Here is a 19,012-nt window from a genome sequence, read left to right on the forward strand (position 1 = left end):
CTGTTCAAACAAGTAAACAGAGGTGATTCTGTGCTTTATACAAAGTTTTAGACAAACGCCGCAAGTGCTCACCTGATGACAACATTGGGCAGTAAGCAAACGGATTGGCAGCTACAGCAGCGCCGAATTGGAGCCACTGTCTGCCACGGCTGAACCAGAATAAGGAGTGAAAATCTGTGTTTGGGCGAGGTTACAGCGTAGCTGCAGCAGCACAAAGTTGGAATTAATAGAGACTTTTGTTTTCATTTTACTGTTAAATACTTGTGACATTTCCCCCTAGAGCTTTTTTGTATTAAAAAAAATTATGGTGGGTAAATGATTTCTGTGTTACAAGGAATCTGAGGTTTTGGTGGGGGATACACAGTGGAAAAGCGTGGCCTGGTGCTGGGGTGGTTTTTGGGGCTTGGTTAACTGTAGTTTTTGGGACAGCTCTGGGCAAGTCACCCGGAGGAGGCTCTGAGAAATAGTTGCAGTTGTTCTAAGGAGCTTGGGCGTTTACACAGCAGATACTGGTATGAGAGAGGAAAAGGATATGGGGTGTAGCTGGAGCAATCTGAGGAGCAGCTGTGCCTTGGGAAAAGTTCTGCTCTGACCTTTCGGGGGGATCATTGTTCATTCTGTGTTAATAACACACTAACACCCGGCACGGGAGGAGTTTGGCCTTCACGCTGGCTCGGCGTGGGAAGAGCCCTTTGGGAGCGGTGTATCCTCTCTCCAGATAATCCAGCACAGTTGCATGGAAAGGTGGGGAGTCCCAGGAGTTGGCTTTTCCTGGGTGCTTCTCCTGCCTCTGCAGCCTGGCACTGTGGTGGCTTCTGCTACAAATCGGGGGTCCCGGCTGCGGCTGGGGTGGCCCCCAGGACGCTGCTGTACCCACACACCTCCAGGATTTGTTCTGCTTTGTGTGCAACAGAGGAGACTGTTCTTGGTTTGTCACTGGGCCTGTCTTTGTGGTAACAGAGATGGCTCTGGGTTCCCCAATGGAACAGCTTCAGGTGCTTTTTTATGTTCTGGAAACTTAGAGGCAAAGTTGGAGGGAAGAAATAGGCCAGGGAGAGATGGCTCCTGCAGGCGAGCTTTGGGGCAAGAGAAGGCAGCAGGGAAGAGCAGAGCCAGAAGTGATGCAATAAACCAGAGTAATTCCTGGTGGTAACCAGTGGGGGCTGCAGCAGTGCAGGAAAGCATCGGGCTCCTTACAGCTGGGAGAGCCTGATCTTCCTTTTCATCTAGAAGCAATAGATTACTCCAAAATTAGCCTCCCTCCTATTTCCAGTAACCAAAGTCTTTTAGGACTTCGTCTTGCTAGAACGAGTGGTTCTGCAGAGCCTTTCCCGTTCCTGTGAGCTTGCCTGGCTGTAATGCTGCAGGAAATCTGTTGCAAACACCTCAACAGCGGGACACCGGGGTGGTTTTCCTGCCTCACTGACCAGGCTGGCTGGAGTTAACCTGCTCAGCTGTTGATTTACACATGTATGCAGCGAGCAGTTAGTACATCAGAGTGTAAATGAGTAACAGAAAAATCACAGAATCGGGTTCGAGCAGGACTGTCCTTCCTACATTACTAATGTGTGTAAGGATTTTTCTGGGAAAAGTTCCTGATTTGCCTCAACCTTTTTCTTTAGAGCAGTCAGAAATTCATAATGTTTGCTTAAAGACTACAAATCCCGCCACACAATGGAAAAAATACAGCAATGCTAAAACTTTGCCCTTTTAATGTCTTTAATCTGAAGATTTCAGAAGTTTGTCTGTTAAGGGTTCTGCCAACTGACAGCTGTCCCTGGCTGTTAGAGTTGGGCAATTCAGGCGTTTCTGGTGCCGGAGCATAAGTGTTAAGAGCTTTGTCCAAGGTCACAGGGACAGCCTGTGTCAGACGCACATGGTGACCCTCAACATTTCAAGCTCTCGGGACAGAACCGGTGTCTTGCTCTGTGTGCAGTGCCCAGCTGAGCTCTTACAGCAAAGTCCATACGCTTTACTATAGCAAAAAGGAAAATATATTCTATGGAGTAATAATAAAATTATACTGATGTCAAGTAGAACAAACACTGCTAACAGAACGATTAACTGCTGCTGTGTCTGACAAGTCATGTTCTTCTTGCAGAAACAGTTCGTGTCTGAATTTTTCATGAGTGGGAAACAGGTTTCTAGCCTGCTAGTTCAATTTTCATGATGATTTTAAAAGCAAAGAAATGTTCTCGGCAAGAAAAATTGGCACCATACAAAGTGAAAAGGATTACTGAAAACAAGAAAAGAACAGGTAAGGTATGTCAGCATCCTCGAGGCCAATTTATTCTTCTTTGTTGTAAATTAAAGCTATACCATTACCATCTCAAACAGAACTGGAAAATTAAGGCCAGCAGCAGAGGTGTGCTTGCTGCGTGGCTTTGCAGGGCGCTCGGTGCAGCCCTGGGAGCGCTGCAGCAGGTTCTTGTGCTCCGCGCGAGCCGGGTTCTGCCTGCCCGTGGCTGCTCTCCCCGCGGCTTTAGCCGGCAGCGAGGGGTGCGGTGGGCGCTCCCCTGCAGCTCGCGGAGAGCCGCGCTGGGCGCCGGGCCGCCTCGGAGTAGCAGTCGTTTTTTCCCTCTTTCAGGAAAGAGACCAGGAGTTAAAAGCAAGGACAGGGCTGGCTGGAGGGAGAGCAGAGGAGAAGCAGCCCTGGAGAAGGAGAGCGGCCTGCGGGAGGACAGAGCACGCGAGTAGGCGAGGGGCTCTTCGCCCCTTTCCGTGAGCGTCTCTTCACGTGAGTGGTTCCACAGACAGCAGGGTTCCGCAGCGCGGAGGTGGCCTCTGCTCCTTGATCCCAGCTCCACAGGGACGTAGCTGCTAGGTAAAGGCAGAAATTCCTTCCCTTGCTTTGTCGTGCCGCCTCAGCCACCCCGGCGGCCGCGCTGGTGTCTGTACGGCTTGGCCTCGCGCTGCTCTGAACCAGCCTCTGCTCCCGCAGAGCCGCTGTTTCGCGCCGTCTCTGGCCCGCGTCCGGTCACGCCTGTTGGCAGACGGCTGGGTGGGTCTCTCGCACGACGCAGAACTTCTCTCTGCACCCTCCTGGCACGTGCTGCCGCTGCCAGGAGAGCTAAAAGCCTCTTCTGCTTGCCTGATGCTGCGCTAAACGCGCTCCAGGCCCCTTGGAAATGAGAACGGCTGCCTTGCAGGGAGGAGAGGGAATCACCAAAAAAGGGGAAAAAACCTGTGGCTGATCCTGTGGGGAGCTGGGGAGCACAGGCAGCAGTGGAGGAACTTCCCAGAAAGCAAATGAGGACAGAGCCCTCAGGACAGGTGAGACCAAGGCAGCCACGGCCCCCCCGCCGCCATCTCAGATCTGAAATGGGAGCAGCCTCAGGAAGCAGAACTGGTGAGTGGGGGCTTGGGAAACGCAGCCCCAGTGAGGCCAGTCCCAGCCCCGGCCCCCGTACGTACCGGTGTCGTCATGGGCCGTGGAGGTCTGGCCGAGCGGGTCTGCTCATCTGCGGGTACAAGCAGCCAAACATATTTCTAGTTTTTTAGAAGGACAGCATGCTATGAGCAAAAAAATTTATAATTTTATAGTTTGGTGGGATTTTCTTGCACATCTAGTTGGTTACTCATCGCTATTTATAGCATTATCACTTGAATATCCCTGAAGATGCAGTCATCAGACTTTTTTTTTCATTCCTGCTTTGAAGCACAAACCTGTACTTGTTTTAACAAGTCACATCACGGGAGCTGTTATTCTGCACTCCCCACCCACACAACCCTGGGATTTATTTTCATTTGAGAGCTTGTTAAACATGGCAGCAGTCAGCTGAAGAAACCAGGATTGAACAAAGGATTCACACCTATAAATCGTGAACTTTGGTGGAGGGAAGGGACCATCCTTGCCTTGAAAGGGAACGGTCGCACTCTTCAGAGCTACGAGAGACCGGCTTTAGTTTTTGGTTCTGATCCCAATGACTGATCACGTTCTATCCAGTTCAGTTTGGGTGTTCTCTGTCCACCTTTCCCACACAGATGGGCCTAAGGGGAGGGTAGAGAAATAAAAACCAGCTCCCAGCAGCGGGCGGCCCAGCCTGCCCTCAGGCAGCCCACGCTGAGGCCGGTCCTCGCAGCGACAGGATCGGAGGCATCGAATTCATCACGAGTCGTGCCACGGCTTCCCCCAGCGGCCGCATCCCACCGGCCGTGGGAAAGGGCTTGTGAGTTTAATGTTTGTGCATCTCTCCTGGCAGTTTTTCAGTGTGCTTAAAGTCTATTAAGGGAGTTACAAGTTTAGTTTGAAACTTCTGGGATGTCTAAAATACGAATATTGTGAAGGCTTGTTCTCCCAGGTCAGAGGTATTTGGAAATATTTATGCCAGACAGCTTAATATTTAGGAATTGGCCGCTGACGTTATGGGTCAGTCTTACTGCCTGTGAACAACAACTTACTTTCTCTTCCTCCTTCTGCAGGTTTGCCCTACGTACTGCTGGAACAGAATTTATACCCCCGCATCAAGAACGTTCTGAATTTTTACTTTGCTTTTTTTCCTTTGTAAAATATTTCAGCAGCATCAGCTGGGCAGGGATTGTGTAGCCAATTCCCAAGACAGATCTGCTTGCTCCACAGGTGCAATTTTTTCCCTAAATACAGGTTTTCCAATAACCTAAAGACATAACTAAAATAAAATTCTTTCTCCTTTTATTCCCTCACTGTGGCTACAGTGTGTTTTGTGATCTCAGGGAAGCTCAACTGTCCAAAAAGAGGAACTTCCAGTGTTTTTGGCAGCAGTGGTTTAGTAGATGCTGTTCAGGAACCACCTCCCTGCTCTCGTCAGTGCTGGATTAACGAACTTCTCCGCTAAGGTAAGGAAAATACGCTCCTAAAACGTAACAGTTCAGAAAGTGCTGCTGTTCCTGGCGGGCAGGCCCTGCCGGCGCCAGGGCTGCAGTGAGTCACCTGTCCCTGCGCCCGCCTGCCCGTCTGTCCGTCCGTCTGTCTGTCTGTCTGTCACTGGGCAGGCCTAAGGGTGCGTTTGCTATGCAGGAACAATGAGATGCCTCAGAAGGAGTCGATGCAGTCACGCTTTAATGTGTTTTTACATCCTTTTACGATTCACAGAGCCAGAATATAAGTACTTATACATTTTTAATAGGAAAGTAATATATTCCCCTAAAAGAAAAATAGATTTGATTAATCATTTGTCATAAAAGTTGCCTGACAGTTGAAACTTCAAGGTTCTAAGCTAGAAAAGCTCAAATAGACAAATTATACTGAAATGTTCTTTAAAGACCAAGCAGCTGTTTTATTAAAATATTAAATTTACATTTTAAAAAGAAATATTCTGATTTATTATTCAATTATGATAATCTTATTGAAGTGACATGAAATTCATGACAATGGGCTTTATTCCATCCAAACTCTGTCCTCAGTTACCCACCAGCAATCACTCCTGTCGTTATTTAGAACGGTGCAAGATCACACACACACAGAAGCACCATTCTGGAAAGACAGATCCCAGACACCGGATTTCAACCAGATTCTGATTTTCCCCAGAGAAAGGGGGTTTCCAGGGCTGGATCCTGCACCTGCTGCCACGAGGCCCCTGGTTCCGACCCCGAGACCCCCTCCACATCTCACCGTCACAAGAAACAGAAAAAGGATTTCTGAAGACACCCACTTCATCCCGCAGCACAAGTGAATGACCTTCGAACAACTTGAAGCAGGTTGAATTTACATTTTACTTCCAAAAAAAAAAAAAAAAGGGAAAGTACATACATGAGGGGAAAATGGGGTGAACAACAGTTATCTGAAACCAGGTTTCTACCATTTTTACCTACAGTTACCAACTGCGTTCGATTCAGCAGGGCTCTTGGCAGCCGCCGCACACTCGCTTACAGTACGAACAGGATCGTGGATCAAGGAAACATTCTCAAAGTTGAGGCCCAAATGGAAATAGTAACGTATCATACACAGTGTAAGTTTATAGTACACAGCATTTTTTTTAAATGACGTAACGCAACAGCAGGAAGGAGTAGTAGTAGTTAACAGTTACTAACACTAGAATAATCAAATTTGTATGTTATACATATACAGCAACTAACTGCTTTACAAAAAAAGCAAAATAATACAATATATTGTCACATGTATTTACAGTGTAGTAAATATACTTTTCTGTCAAATTTTACACAAAAACTATTTACAGGTGAATATACTGCATTAAAAAAAAATTGTGGGACCAACACTAAAAGTGACTTTCTGTGGTAAGTTTGTCGCATAACAGTAAGACGTGCTTCATTACATCTGAAAAAAATTAACTTCAGAACGAAACAGAAAAAGCCCTAAAACCTACAACCCAGTTAGGAATAGAGCACTGGAACGCTCCCAGGTGCTCAGTCCACAATACGTATTTGAAATGTTTCCTGTCCTTGGAAACCTCATGCACATTAAAGCAGAAACATTGGCATCATTAACTATTCGCAAATACTACGGAATTATCTTTAAGTCAGGGAAAATACAAACACAAACAAAATGTTAATCATCTTTACAGTACTTAACTGGAGTTAGTGCGTAATGGGTAACGTGTTCTAAAACAGGGGTGCCAAACCTACAGTCCCCAGGATGTAAGTTATATGGTCCACGTGTTAAAACCGGGTTTTTCTGACTCTAAGTTGTCATTTCGAAGTAGCCTGGCTGCGGGACCGGGGACCCGAGTGGCCCCCGCAGCAGCGACCGCCCCGCAGCCCGCCGCGGCCGGAGCTCCAGGATCCCTCTCCCGCTCCTCGGAGCAGGTTTCCAGCCCCCACGGACACCAGCAACTACCTGCTGCGCTACGAGCACGAGGGGTAACGGGCACGGACGGGAACCGAACACGGGAACGGGAAAAGAGAACAAAGAAAGGGTGCGAGAAGCAGAACAAAAAGGCAGAGCACCAGCACTGGCTGTTAGAGGGAGCAGGAAGGATGGATGCGACAGTAAGGCACTGAACAACCAATTACTAATAGAAGGTTAATCACCAAAGAAAGGCCGTGTTTCCCCCGTTCCAAGCACAGGCTTCCCAACTACGGGCACAGGGGGTAACGTTCCTGCGGCTGGGGCCACTGAGCCAGAATTAAACCTTGGCCCAAACTCAGCCCCCGCTACCTAGCGCGTTTGACACCCCTGCTCTAAGAAATTCAGGTCCTCTCACCGAACCACGAGTGAAAACATCAAATGGGCCCCCCTCCTTCCAGGAAAGAGTGTAACCTACATTGTGTTGACTGACTTTATGAAGAGAGCAGTTTTTTTCAGCTGGGACTGAGAGCCTGGTTCTAGTTCCCCCACTCAGGTAATTTCAGTCACTGTCCATTCTGATTCCTCATTCTGTGTATTTTAAGGAACGCATTCATGCTAATTTCAGGACACTTTTTTCATACAGGCAATGCAAAACAGCGAAAGAGTTGCTCTCAAACGCACCCAGACAAACCGAGTGGGTAGTTCATCTGGAATTCCTCTTTCCGTTTAAAGGAAATCTCGCAGGAGAAACAACTGAAAACTAACAGCAAATCCCCAGAGATTCTTCTTTCCTCCTACCTACAAACAAATCTCCAGGCTTCTACAATTCATTGTCTTCAGCAAAAGGGAAAGGGCCGGCAGCGCCTGATGGGTACGACCCCGTGCCAAGGGGCAGCAATGCTGGAGATTTACACACCCGAGTGGTTTCAAACTGGGCAGCTCCTGCGGCTTCACAGGCACCGGATTCATGGCTCCAGCCCCCCCCCTCAGCCCTCCCCTCCCCATCCCAGAAGAAAAGATTTGGTTAACTGCACGTTAACTTCCAACCCGTCCATTTCAAGACCGCTAATGCTAAGTTTTCTCTTGTTTTGGCAAACTATTTGCATATTAAGTTTGTGTTCATAGTTTTTCCAGGACTATAAACAAATTGAAGAAATTAAATTGTTATTTTATGAATTGATACAATAAAGGTATTTTTATTTACATAAATGTTACATTGTTACTGTGTGGATACATGTGAATTATGTGCTATATCAATAAAATCTGAACACTTAATTGTACCATTCTCTAATAATTTAGCTGTGGAGTTTGATTTACTGAAAGCCACTAACAAAATTGCACTAGAGGATTTGTATTTTATATAGTGGACATACTTTTTTTTTTTCCTTTAAAGCCACTTACAGATTAACTTCTCCCAGACAAGAGGGATCTGACCCTGGGGAGCAGAGTCCTCGGCCCCAGCGTAGCAGCAGGTCTCGGCAGCCGCCCAGCGCTGGGGCCCGGCTGCAGCTGACGAGTCTTTCACAGTGACAGTGATTTCAGTTTTGTGTGACCCCCGAGTGCAAACCCTCTCAGACTAAAACCCCCCGGCGGTTCTGCAGCTGTCTGGACCGATACCAGGAATTGCACTGCAAAATTTCAGACGTAACCTGGATTTGACACAGTGTCAGTTATTTTTAAATTCATGTACCTTAAGCAAACGTTGCCGTTTTCACATCCCTGCTCGGGCAGCACAAAAGCAGCTTTGCCAGACACAATCTCCCAGCACTGGAAGTTAATTCATTACATTTCCCCCTCCAGACCCCGCTGGTTATTCTGCCAGGAATTTCTCGAAGGTGCATACTGTTGGGAAGGGCAAAACTAAAGTATATGCTAAATGGAAGAAAGAAGCAATAAACTCTCAACACTGCTATAACGACAGCATAATAGTCAGTTCTCGATGATTTTCTTTCCACTAGACAACCTTTTTTAGTGCAGTTAACGTACAGCAAAAAAAAAAAAAAATTTGCTTTGGAAAAAAACCAGTTTGTCCAGTCTGGTCCATATACAGTCCAAGTACGTGAAGCTATGGTCTGGGGAATGAAAGAGACTCATGCAGCCTCCTTGTCCTCTCAAATTTATTGCTAATTACTAGAAATTTAATCACCCACTTCTGGTTAAGCTCACTGTACTGCGGCTATCATAAGTTTCTTTTAAGTATGGTAAAAAAAAGTCCACAGCTAAAAATCTTACAGGTTTGAATTAAAACCAGGATTATAGTAACTTCCCCCGGCTCATAAAGCCACTACCTTGAAGAGTGTGCAAAGGGGATGGAGGATTAACACTTTCCTGTAGAGCAGAAACAAAGGCGGCGGGTAACAGAAGGTAGGCCTGGCGCTGGGAAATGGCTTTTGTGTTTGGACAAGAGACGGGTCTGCAGTGTTCAGGAAGTCCACGCCTCCTCGGCTACAAAGTCCGTCAGGATCCGTATGAGCGGCTCTGAAACACTGGCTTAAATCAAGAACAGAGGGAAAGAAACGAAGGCATTAAAATTCAGGCAATGGTTCAAGAGTTGATCATCTGGCAACACGGCTGACAGGATGGGAACTTTAAAAATTAAGTGCAGCATCACAACCGGCGGAGGGCCCTTTGCGAGAGGCCCATGTGTGTCAGTCAGTTTCCAAAAAAAAAAAAAAAAAAAAAAATTAAAAAAAAAAAAAGAAATAATCACACAATCTTTTTGATGCTGGGACGTTTGAAACTGCCAGCACTTCGCTGCTTTTGCACTTGGCTTGCGGAGCCGTGGCGCATCCTCCCGCTGTTGGAGTGTCCGGCGGTGGGCGAGAGCTCCACGTTCTCCTTGTCGATCCCTGGGGAGACACAAGGACGGGGGTTAACCTCGGGCAGATCTTCCCCTGCGCTCAGCGCTGTCGGGACAACGGCAGGAGAAAACGCCGGCGCCCCGGGGCTGGGAGGTGCCGGAGAGCCCCCGCGAGCCGCCCGCTCCGGCCTCCCCCGGCCCCGGGTGGGTGGTGGGCGAGGGGTGGCGGGTCCAGGCAAACCGCACTGGGGTCACCGGTCTGGACAAAGAGGGGACAGCGTGGTCCAAATACGGCTGAGTTCAGTCAAAACAGCGTTTGGCAACATGAACCAGCAGCAGTGCCGCCTGCCTGGGAAAGTGCTGCAGAACCTGGTCATGAGGTATTTTGAAAAAGAATCAAATATTCTTTGTGGTAGCTTCGCCCCAGCAGGCAGGGAAGCACCACGCAGCCGCTCGCTCACCACCCTCCACCCCAGTGCAGCCGGCGGAGAGGACAGAAGAGTAAAAGCAAGAAAACTTGGGTGTCCTGATTAAAACAAAAATAAACGGTTACATGAGGGAGGTGTGGAAGGAGAAAGAAAGCAAAAGAAAACAAGTGATGCAAAGGCAATCGCTCAGCGTGCCCCGCGGGCAGACCAGGCCCCCGGAAGATGTTGAACCCCCCCAGCGCTGCTCCCTCCCTCTCCCAGCCCAGCCCCATCGGGAGCTGGGGTTCTGCGGGGGTTTTGCGGGGGCCGAGGGAGGAGCAGGGCAGGCGCAGACCCTGCTCAGCACCGTGCTGGTCCCAGACCCCCCCCCGGCCCCGTGCCGGCCGCTGCAAAGAGAATGGGCTGTGCCCCAGCCAGGCTCCACTGCTGGAGCCAGAGGTGACAACGGTTTTACTGTTGCTGATGTGTCACAAATGACAAGTCTGATACAGCGATTTCGTTGCAGCTCTGGAGTATGAAAAATACTTTTTTTTCAGGATCAGATGTAGCACCCCGGACTCTGACCAGATAAAACACCTCCACGTGCTAAAGCACGACGCCTGCTCACAGATCTACACACTCACCTACACAGGGCTTATCACATTGCAATGTGACTCGTTCAAATACATTTTTTTTCCTCCTCAAAGTTGCAGATTGATTTTGCTGTTAGTTTAACCAGTCTCCAACAATAAAAGATAAAATACGTTGGCCTGTGGGCACTGGCTGATCTGTTCCGATCTATGCTACTTTCCTACAACACGAAAGCAGAGATGAACTGGTCATCGAGTTCACCTGGTCAGCTCTTACAACACAAGCAGGAATTTTATCTAATATGGGAAATAGCAGACAAAGTTCACAAGGCAGACGAAGGGTTCCCCTCCATCCATGAAACTTTTGTATCCGCGTCTGTACCTGCTGAAAACACTAACGTCTCCCAGGCCACAAAGCCCCTTCTGGCTCCGCTTCTGAGAAGACTGAGCAAATGACAGAGTCTGACTCAAGTCTCTTCTGGCTTTTGCGTTCTCTAGGAGGAAGAGCTGACAGGCTGTCAAACGGACGGGCTTTTTCCAGCCAGAAATCAAGGGCTGCTACTGAACAGGGGAACGGCGGAGTGAGGAAGGTTCATTTCTGAACCTGCAGAATTCTGCCGCAATAGCAGAGGCTGATTCTTGCTACCACAGAAGATTCGTGTGTATTCAAGTACCTACTATTCCCCTCAACACTGAATCTTGGCTCACAAATAAAGATCAGGAAAAGTACATAACGTACAAATCAATGTTTGGAGGACTCAGTCTCACTGCCAGGAGGCATGAAAAGCTTCGCTGGCTCATTCTGCCTTCAGCAGAAATAGAACTGATGTGGGAATTCACTGGAAGAGTTGAGTGTCAAAGTGTAGACACCAATTAGAACGGTTTAAACCCTGGTAAATTGAGAGTAAAAAAAGAAAAATCAACAATTAACTTTTAACAAGGACAACTAAAGAAACAGTTTCCTAAGCTGGGGATTACAGGAAACACAGAGCAGGGGAGTCAGGGAGGCCTTACAAGCAGCACTATCGCCCAGGTCCAGCCCCACCGAAGGCTGGAGGAGGCCTGTGGAGTACGAGGTGGGGATGAAAGCAGCAGGCTCTGTACCCCAGGTGCATGTACCTGTCTGAGCAGTCTGGGTGTTCTCTGCAGGACTGGGTAACTCTGTTACAGTTCGCTAAAAGAGTAACATCAAACCAACCTCAAAAATGGACTGTTGTAGTGTCAACTTCATGCTGACACGATGACAACACAGGAAAGCCCTGGGTTACCAGCCATTACTCTGCACAGCTTTGGACAGAGTAACTTGAAGATACAAAAGGTGGGATTTCTGTTCAATGCAGACGTGCCTCCCATCAGTTACTGCTTTATGCTGGTGCTACTACGAGTTAATCATTCCTGCAGCAGTATCTCAGTGTAGCTGTCACAGTAGCTCTGCAACAAAAGGAGTCTGTCTGCTGGGTGTTTAGCAACACTCAACACTTATGGTACATGAAGAGCAGGAAGGGTGTTTTTATGCAAGAGGCTAAAAGTACAATCAGCAGCAAAAATTAGGATGTCTGGCAGTGAATGCAAAGGTTAGAACAGAACCCCGTTACTATAAATGACATCTCCCACAGTTATGTCTCGTTCCTATCAGAACTGATTCTCACTGGCAGCACCAAGAATCAAGAACCCGCTCCACCTCTCACACACGTAGAGGGGCAATTTCAGAACTCCAGCCAGAGCCTGGCTGCAAGGCTGCCTCCTCCTGCCCCTCTCTGCACAGGTGTGAGCTTACAAAACCCACAGACTACCACGAGAATAGGTAAGCAACCCAGGGTATGAGCAGAAAACCCTCTTCTGCAGCTTTTTCTTACTTCTCCATATAGAAGCAGAAAGCAAATGGTGGCGAGTACCCATTTTATTGAGCTTCTCTGCTGCAGTTTAGTCCAAAGAACTCGTGTCTGTTTGCTGGTGGTGTGTAACCGAAGTTAAAGCTGACTTCCAGTGAGCCTAAAGGGCTCACGTGAAATGGTTCTTTATTTTAGCTTAATACCTGCAGCAGAGTCACTTCACATACCAAGTGCCCCCTCCTCTATTACCAAATTTAGCTTATTCTTGAGGCTGTGACTTTCTTTGCCTGCTCTATCATCAGATATTATTAGCATTACACAAGAAACGCAACAGCTTAGCACTTCCACTGAAGCCATTCCCGTGTCAGAAGGATCAGTAACCCACTTCTCATGCCACAAGCCCAACCCTAAAGCAGATCAAGCAGCATCGCGTGCAAATATGATGAAAGTAGAGTGTACCTTGATGAGGAAGCTGCATGAAAACTGCAGATTTAGAGCAAGGCAGAGAAGCTTCACAGACACAGAATGAAAGAAAAAACGTAAGTGAATAATGTCCATGACAAGGGGAAGGGGAGGGAGAGGAGAAGAGATGATGACAGACAAAACATTTATAAACAGTGATCTCGCCTAGTTGTTTCCAGATGCAAGAGAATAATTTTTCATGTATCTGCAACTTAATACATTTGTAACCATAATAAAAAACTCACTTGGCTGAAACTGTTTCTTTAACTGAGGGTGAAGTAGTAACTCAGCACTGCTACACACTTGATTTTCTTGTTCAGTAGTTCTCCAATCAGCGTAAGTGGATGACAGATCCACATCCCTCATTAGGCCCACAGTGCCTTGCTGTTTCAAGAAACCCCGTGGCCCACCTTCACCTCATGTTCTGTAATTCCTTCACCAGTGATTTTTATCGTGGCAGATATTAGGTCTTCCACTGCTTACTCCCTCGCTCTTGTCTCTACAGCGTAGATGTGTACAGCGACGACAGCGCCGTCACACGCTGCTCGGCACAGCCAAGGGGAACGCAAAAATCCACCTGTGCAGCTACGGAGCTGGGTAAAGTGCCAGAAGACCAATTACATTTTTAATATAATTAAACAGCTTAAAAAGCAAAGCATGTTTTATGCAAGGTTGCACTGGTTAGCATACCAGTTGAATCAACAAACAAGTGCAGCAGTTTGAAGTGGAGCAATGTAATACATGTGGGCTGAAGGAGCAAAATTAAAAGCTCCATGTTGTGACCTGGTCCACAGTTCAAGAAAGCTGGAGATCCCCTGGTCAAACCCCAAGTCTTTGTGTTCAAATTGCTAGAATGAAGCGAGAATGCTCAAGGAAATAGCCAAGACACTAATAAATAGTAAGAGATGATGGAAAAACATCCCTTAGATTAAACATTAAGCACAAGGCTTTCATAAAGTGGTCATCACTTAAGGCTATTTCACGCTAGCTGGAAACACCCACAATGGCTGATTAAAAAGCAGAACCATTAGTAATCTCCTGGCCCTCCTATGGGTCTTCTAAAATTTAATTTCCAAGCAAACCATGCACACAGTGTCTTAAATGCATTATTACAGACTCTCGAGCATCCTGAACGAGTTCACGAGTTCCTAACTCCGTTTGTGGAGATGGGCTCTTAACCAGCGTTTGATAAAAGCCATCTGTTTGCAGAACACTTGAAAGAAATTTTTGATGAGTGGGATTAATTCCTTCCCTTTAGCTAACAAAGGAGGAAGGAATAGGAAGTGAGGCGTAAGGAAGATGTTTACATAGCAAAATGCTTTTTCCGCTAGTAGATGGCCTGATCCTACATCATCACTTCATCCTTACAAAAAGAACTGCCGGAGTGGCCACCGATGCTGCATTCTAAATGGGAAGATGCTGCCCATAATGCACTTACTGTCACATTGACAGCAAGGTCTGGGTTTTGCCCTTTAATTTTATCCTTCTCCCTGTTCTAATATCGCAGATAATTCTTAGCTGTGTATTAAAACAGAAAGTTTCTATCAAACAAATTTCATTTTCCATGACCTTGGTTGGTATGTGTACCTGCAGTCTATCAGGAGTTTTTATACAGAAATATTTCTATATACAGGATGAGCTGTGCAGTCTCTAAAACTTCTTCAGACTCAACTTTTACCTGTTCTTATTACTCAAATCCACTGGGATTCCGGGATGGCCCCAGTGAGTCCCATTCAGGCCAGTGCTCGATCACTTGTTCTCGGGCAGAAACACAAACCAAGGAGATGATGGCAACAACTGTCTCCCTTAGGCCAAAAGTGCTGTTCATAAAGTACCAGAGAGGGGTAACAACTGTGGAAAAGAAGCTTCACGCTTTCTCTCCTCACTTGGGACATTATTAATGTAATAAATCATCTTGAATTGGCAGGAAACCGCAAAGCAAATCTTGTTTTGAGTATATTTAGACTGTCAGGCATCTTGCAATATAATTCCAGAACACAGCACCAGTATTTCAAGAAGGTGATCTCCCCAAATTTAAACAATTTAAGTTGGTTTCTCCTACTGGAAAAAAGCGAGTTGTAATCACTTTTCACTACCTGAAATAAAAGAAGAAATTGCTATTCCCAAATTATTCAAGCACAGAGCACTGTCTTACCTCTGCTACACCTCTGCAATGCTCATCACCTAGAACCATGTGTGCTTCTGTGAGCAAACTGATCATCTGGGAGACCAGACTGCTCGAAGAGAGCTAAGGACAGCTCCGCAGAGCTCATGTCAGGGCTAGCAGAAACCAGCGAAAACAGGAGCGGGAAAGTCAAAACACCTCTGTAAATATTATACCTAAATACAAGTGGTTTCTAGCCTTCTGTCAAGGTTAGAAACAAAGCAGAAATAAAAGGCTGATTGACCTCAGTGTTCAGAGCTGCAATAGTTAAATCATCATTTAAAAACCATCACACAGCGTAATTTTTATGACAAAGAAGAGTAAAGAATTTCCTCGATATACGAGACACTAATCCAAAATCACTTCAGGAAGAGTCTTCATGCAGATTTCATTGACATAAATTCCATTTTCTTCCCATATTTAATTTCCTCTAGCTCACGCTTCATCTGTTATACTGAATAATTTTTACTCTCATTTTTCACGCTGAAAATCTCTGCTGTAAATTTAACCTCTGCATGTCCCTGTAATTCTCTTCTTCCCACACCTGAAGGAATTTAGTGTTTTTATCCATTTACTGCCTTTGATGACTGTTCTTTTCTTGAACGCCTTCGTTTTACCAGCAGCATGTTTCTGGCAATATAAGAGTCTGAACTGACCCGGGATTCCACAAGTATCTACACAAACTCTGTTTTTCCTTCGAGGGCAGCAGGAGCTCCGCAGGACGCTGCCTAGACGAGCACTGGCCTTAGATCAGACAGTCACAATGGAAGCTGAGTCAGCCCAGACACACTCTTCCTCAGCACAGTTCTGGAGTATTTTTCCTAATAAGTGCTACCTTGGAGTGCCTGATAGGTATTATTCTCCTTGCCAAATATCATGATTATATTTATTAATTTTCAAGGCTCCACTGGTGCCTACGTTCCATAGGAAGATGCAGCTGTTACTCCTTCTGATGCGTTTAATGCGATTTCCTTCAAGTGTAACAACCCGGAAAAGCTTTTGTGCCGGGCAAAATCCAACACCTGAAATACCAGTGTAACAGCTTCGTCAACAGTTTAATACTTGTTTGACTCAAGAAAGCCACAACGTTTGATGCATAAACACATCCGAAGAGACGACGAGGCTGAGCATTTGGCTGCAAACGCAGTAAATTCAGAACATTGCCCTTACCTGTGTAATACCAGAAGAGGTACTAACCTGGGGAGTGCTGGGACGTCGCAAGCGAGGTCATGGAATTGGAGAGGTTAAGGTTGGCAGTAATGCTCAGCTGGCTCTGCACTGCGGGAGGGTACGGAGATGTGGGTGTCAGGAGAGACTCTTCACTGGCTTCCTCATCAATTCCAGGCAAATACGTGTCGATCAAGGCATCAAGGAACTTCACTATGAGCTCGGCATAGTCTGGGATTTGTGTTTGCTGTGGGTAATGGGGGAGGAGAAAAAAAAGAAAAAAAAATCAGTTCTTTTCTTTCTACTTTTCTGTCAGTATGAGCTTTTCCCCAGAACTCACTCTAATATCACACTGTTTTGCCTGAAAATTTCAAAAAGCATTTGATTGAGTATCCGTAAAAACCCATTTGTGGTCTTTTCCAGATTAATCTAAACACACACAGTAAAGACCACTCGCAGGTGTAATTTCAGTAGCGTGTGGAAGCACAAGGGGAGAAAAGAGGGGCTGTTTCACCCCTGAGGTGAACTGCCACAGCCACCTACACCCAACGCATTATCAACGTGCTGCCCACGCCCCCCCAGCTGCCCACCCGGCGCATCTCGACCTCGTTACGGCGACGAGAGGGAACAAACGGGTCCTGCTCGATTTGTTTGTTCTGCTGTAACATAAAATTTAACCTTATGGAATTACAATTCTCATCAAATTAATCCCTTATGCTGTAAGACACACGTAATGAACTAAAGACTTTCTGAGTGACGCTGCACGTCCAAGGCCCCTCAGTGAACCTGGGAGCAGCAAAAAGGTGCATTTACACACCTGGCTGCTTTTACCCAACTTTGGGAATTTGACCTTACCTAGTCTATCAAAATATCTGATGTAGGCTCAAAAGCTGGTTTAGCTATAGAAGTGAGCCCTGTAGTACTAACTTGCTCATATTAATTCTATGACTTGTTATTTATCTGCATCTTTCCTGGAGCACCAATGTGCTATGAAAAACAAAGGCAAAATGCTCATGAATTTATCTGTTCTTACCTTAGAAAATGGGCCAGCAAACCTCCACAACCCATTAAATCCAAAACCTACAACAACAAACTGAACGTTACCACAAAAACACAGTTCTCAACTGACAGAAAACAACTAGAAAGTACCCACAGTACAGTGCCTGGATCTACTTAGGCATGGAAGTGAAATATCTTGATTTGGAGATACAACACTAAATTTTGTCCAAAGCATGTGTAACAAAATTAAGGCATTTCAATTTGTATATGAAATACATAAATACAAAATCTCAGAAGCGTCATACAAGAAATTCTTGATGATATTCTAAAAGGTAAATTTAGCGTTTGAATAAACATCAAACTTTAAAAATTATGGCAACATTTAAGTTTTTCTCAATTGTCATCTGTTTCTTATGGATCTTCCTGGAAAGTTTTTGATTAAGGACCATTAAAAAAAATGTTTAAGTGTTCAAGTGTCACATGAAAGTGAGCTTGGGCACTGAAAAACAGATGGAATTCTCGATGGAATTTACCAGTAATTAATCAACCCCTAGCTTACCAGGTTAACTCAAAACTCATCATTTACCACCACCATTCATCATAGACTAGACTGGTTTGGGTGGGAAGGGACCTCAAAGCCCATCCAGTGCCACCCCTCTGCCCTGGGCAGGGACACCTTCCACTAGCCCAGGTTGCCCAAAGCCCCGTCCAACCTGGCCTTGAACACTTAAACACCTGGTTTGTATTTCTTTAAATTGTTTAGTGGAAACAGAATACTGAGTTTCAACTTCTTTTTACTCCCAGAGATGGTGTAATACTTTTAATATTTGGCGCACAACTGCAGCAAGCAGTCTGAATATTCATGTCAGTGGGGGGTTTTTTAATATGTGAACTCTTATTTCTACTAGGAGATATGAAGTTGGAGTGATGCCACACAAGACTGACTGACTATTCTATTAGGGCTGCAATTCTGAAACATTTTCAGGAGTAAATCTAACTTAGTATACAGCAATTTTTAAAAAATGGAAAAATATTTACTCTGTAGATAAGAAGTTTGGTATTGGGGTGGAGACTCTTCGTGGTAGACAACACTCTGAACAATCCCATGAATTGGATTCAACAAATTTGGATCCTGGCACAGCGATAAAAGTGTATTGATCTTGGAATCCAATAAATTATGCCTGAAGAAAAGAGAAGTGGCTTATTTTTTGTTCATTAAATAAATCTGCAGTTCCCAACTGACTTCAGCAAACAGCAGGTAAGGTGAGATTTTCAAAATGTCCGTGATTTTAGAACACAATTCCTATATAAGTTTGGTGAGGACTCTTATGATGTGCAACACTTTCAAAAAACTGTACTAATGATATAACCCATTAAAGCATTTACCTAGCTCTTTAAATTGCACATATTTCAATTATTTTCAACCAAAAAATTATTCACTGGATTTGTGTACATATCAGAGCTGGAATTTCAAAGCAGCTTTTTAAACCTGTGGGAGCACTGGCTCATTTGAGCTCCCTTGCATGTTTTTTAATACAAATGCCACTTAATTACAGTTGTGGTTTCAGTAACTCGCAGAACTTGTGTATACTTTGACCATTACTTTATAAAGCCAGAAAAAGGCAGCATTAGTTTTAAATCATGCTCAGGTTGGTTTTAAAAGTCTACTCATCTTGATTTCTGATAGTTGGGTTTCCCTTACGTATATTGACTCCAGCAAATACCACTTTAAACAGGTATCTAAAGAAATACATCCAAAAAGTATCCTTTGACATGTGCTTGGCGTATTAATTCAAAAAGACTGAGGTGAAAATCATATTTAAGAGACTTTGACTTGTACGCAGAGGTCGATGAAGGTATTAAAGTG

General features: G+C 45.6%; 1 protein-coding gene across 7 annotated transcripts in view; it reads right to left on the bottom strand.

The window, feature by feature from the left end:
* Positions 1-5,021: 5,021 nt before the first annotated feature.
* Positions 5,022-19,012, bottom strand: part of NF1 (neurofibromin 1) — a 102,343-nt gene continuing 88,352 nt past the window's right edge. For 6 of the 7 annotated variants that reach the window (XM_074844999.1, XM_074844998.1, XM_074844996.1 and 3 more), the window contains 5 exons: positions 18,184-18,326; positions 17,180-17,226; positions 16,177-16,393; positions 9,435-9,573; positions 5,022-9,214 (listed from right to left, as the gene is read on the bottom strand). In XM_074844999.1, coding sequence (XP_074701100.1) covers positions 8,998-9,214; positions 9,435-9,573; positions 16,177-16,393; positions 17,180-17,226; positions 18,184-18,326 — 763 coding nt within the window. In that variant the 3' untranslated portion in view covers positions 5,022-8,997. Of the gene's footprint in view, positions 9,574-16,176; positions 16,394-17,179; positions 17,227-18,183; positions 18,327-19,012 lie in introns of all 7 variants that reach the window. The other variant, XM_074845000.1, reaches the window with a different exon arrangement.

Source organism: Strix aluco, chromosome 19, assembly GCF_031877795.1.
Source record: "Strix aluco isolate bStrAlu1 chromosome 19, bStrAlu1.hap1, whole genome shotgun sequence".
NCBI lineage: Eukaryota > Metazoa > Chordata > Aves > Strigiformes > Strigidae > Strix > Strix aluco.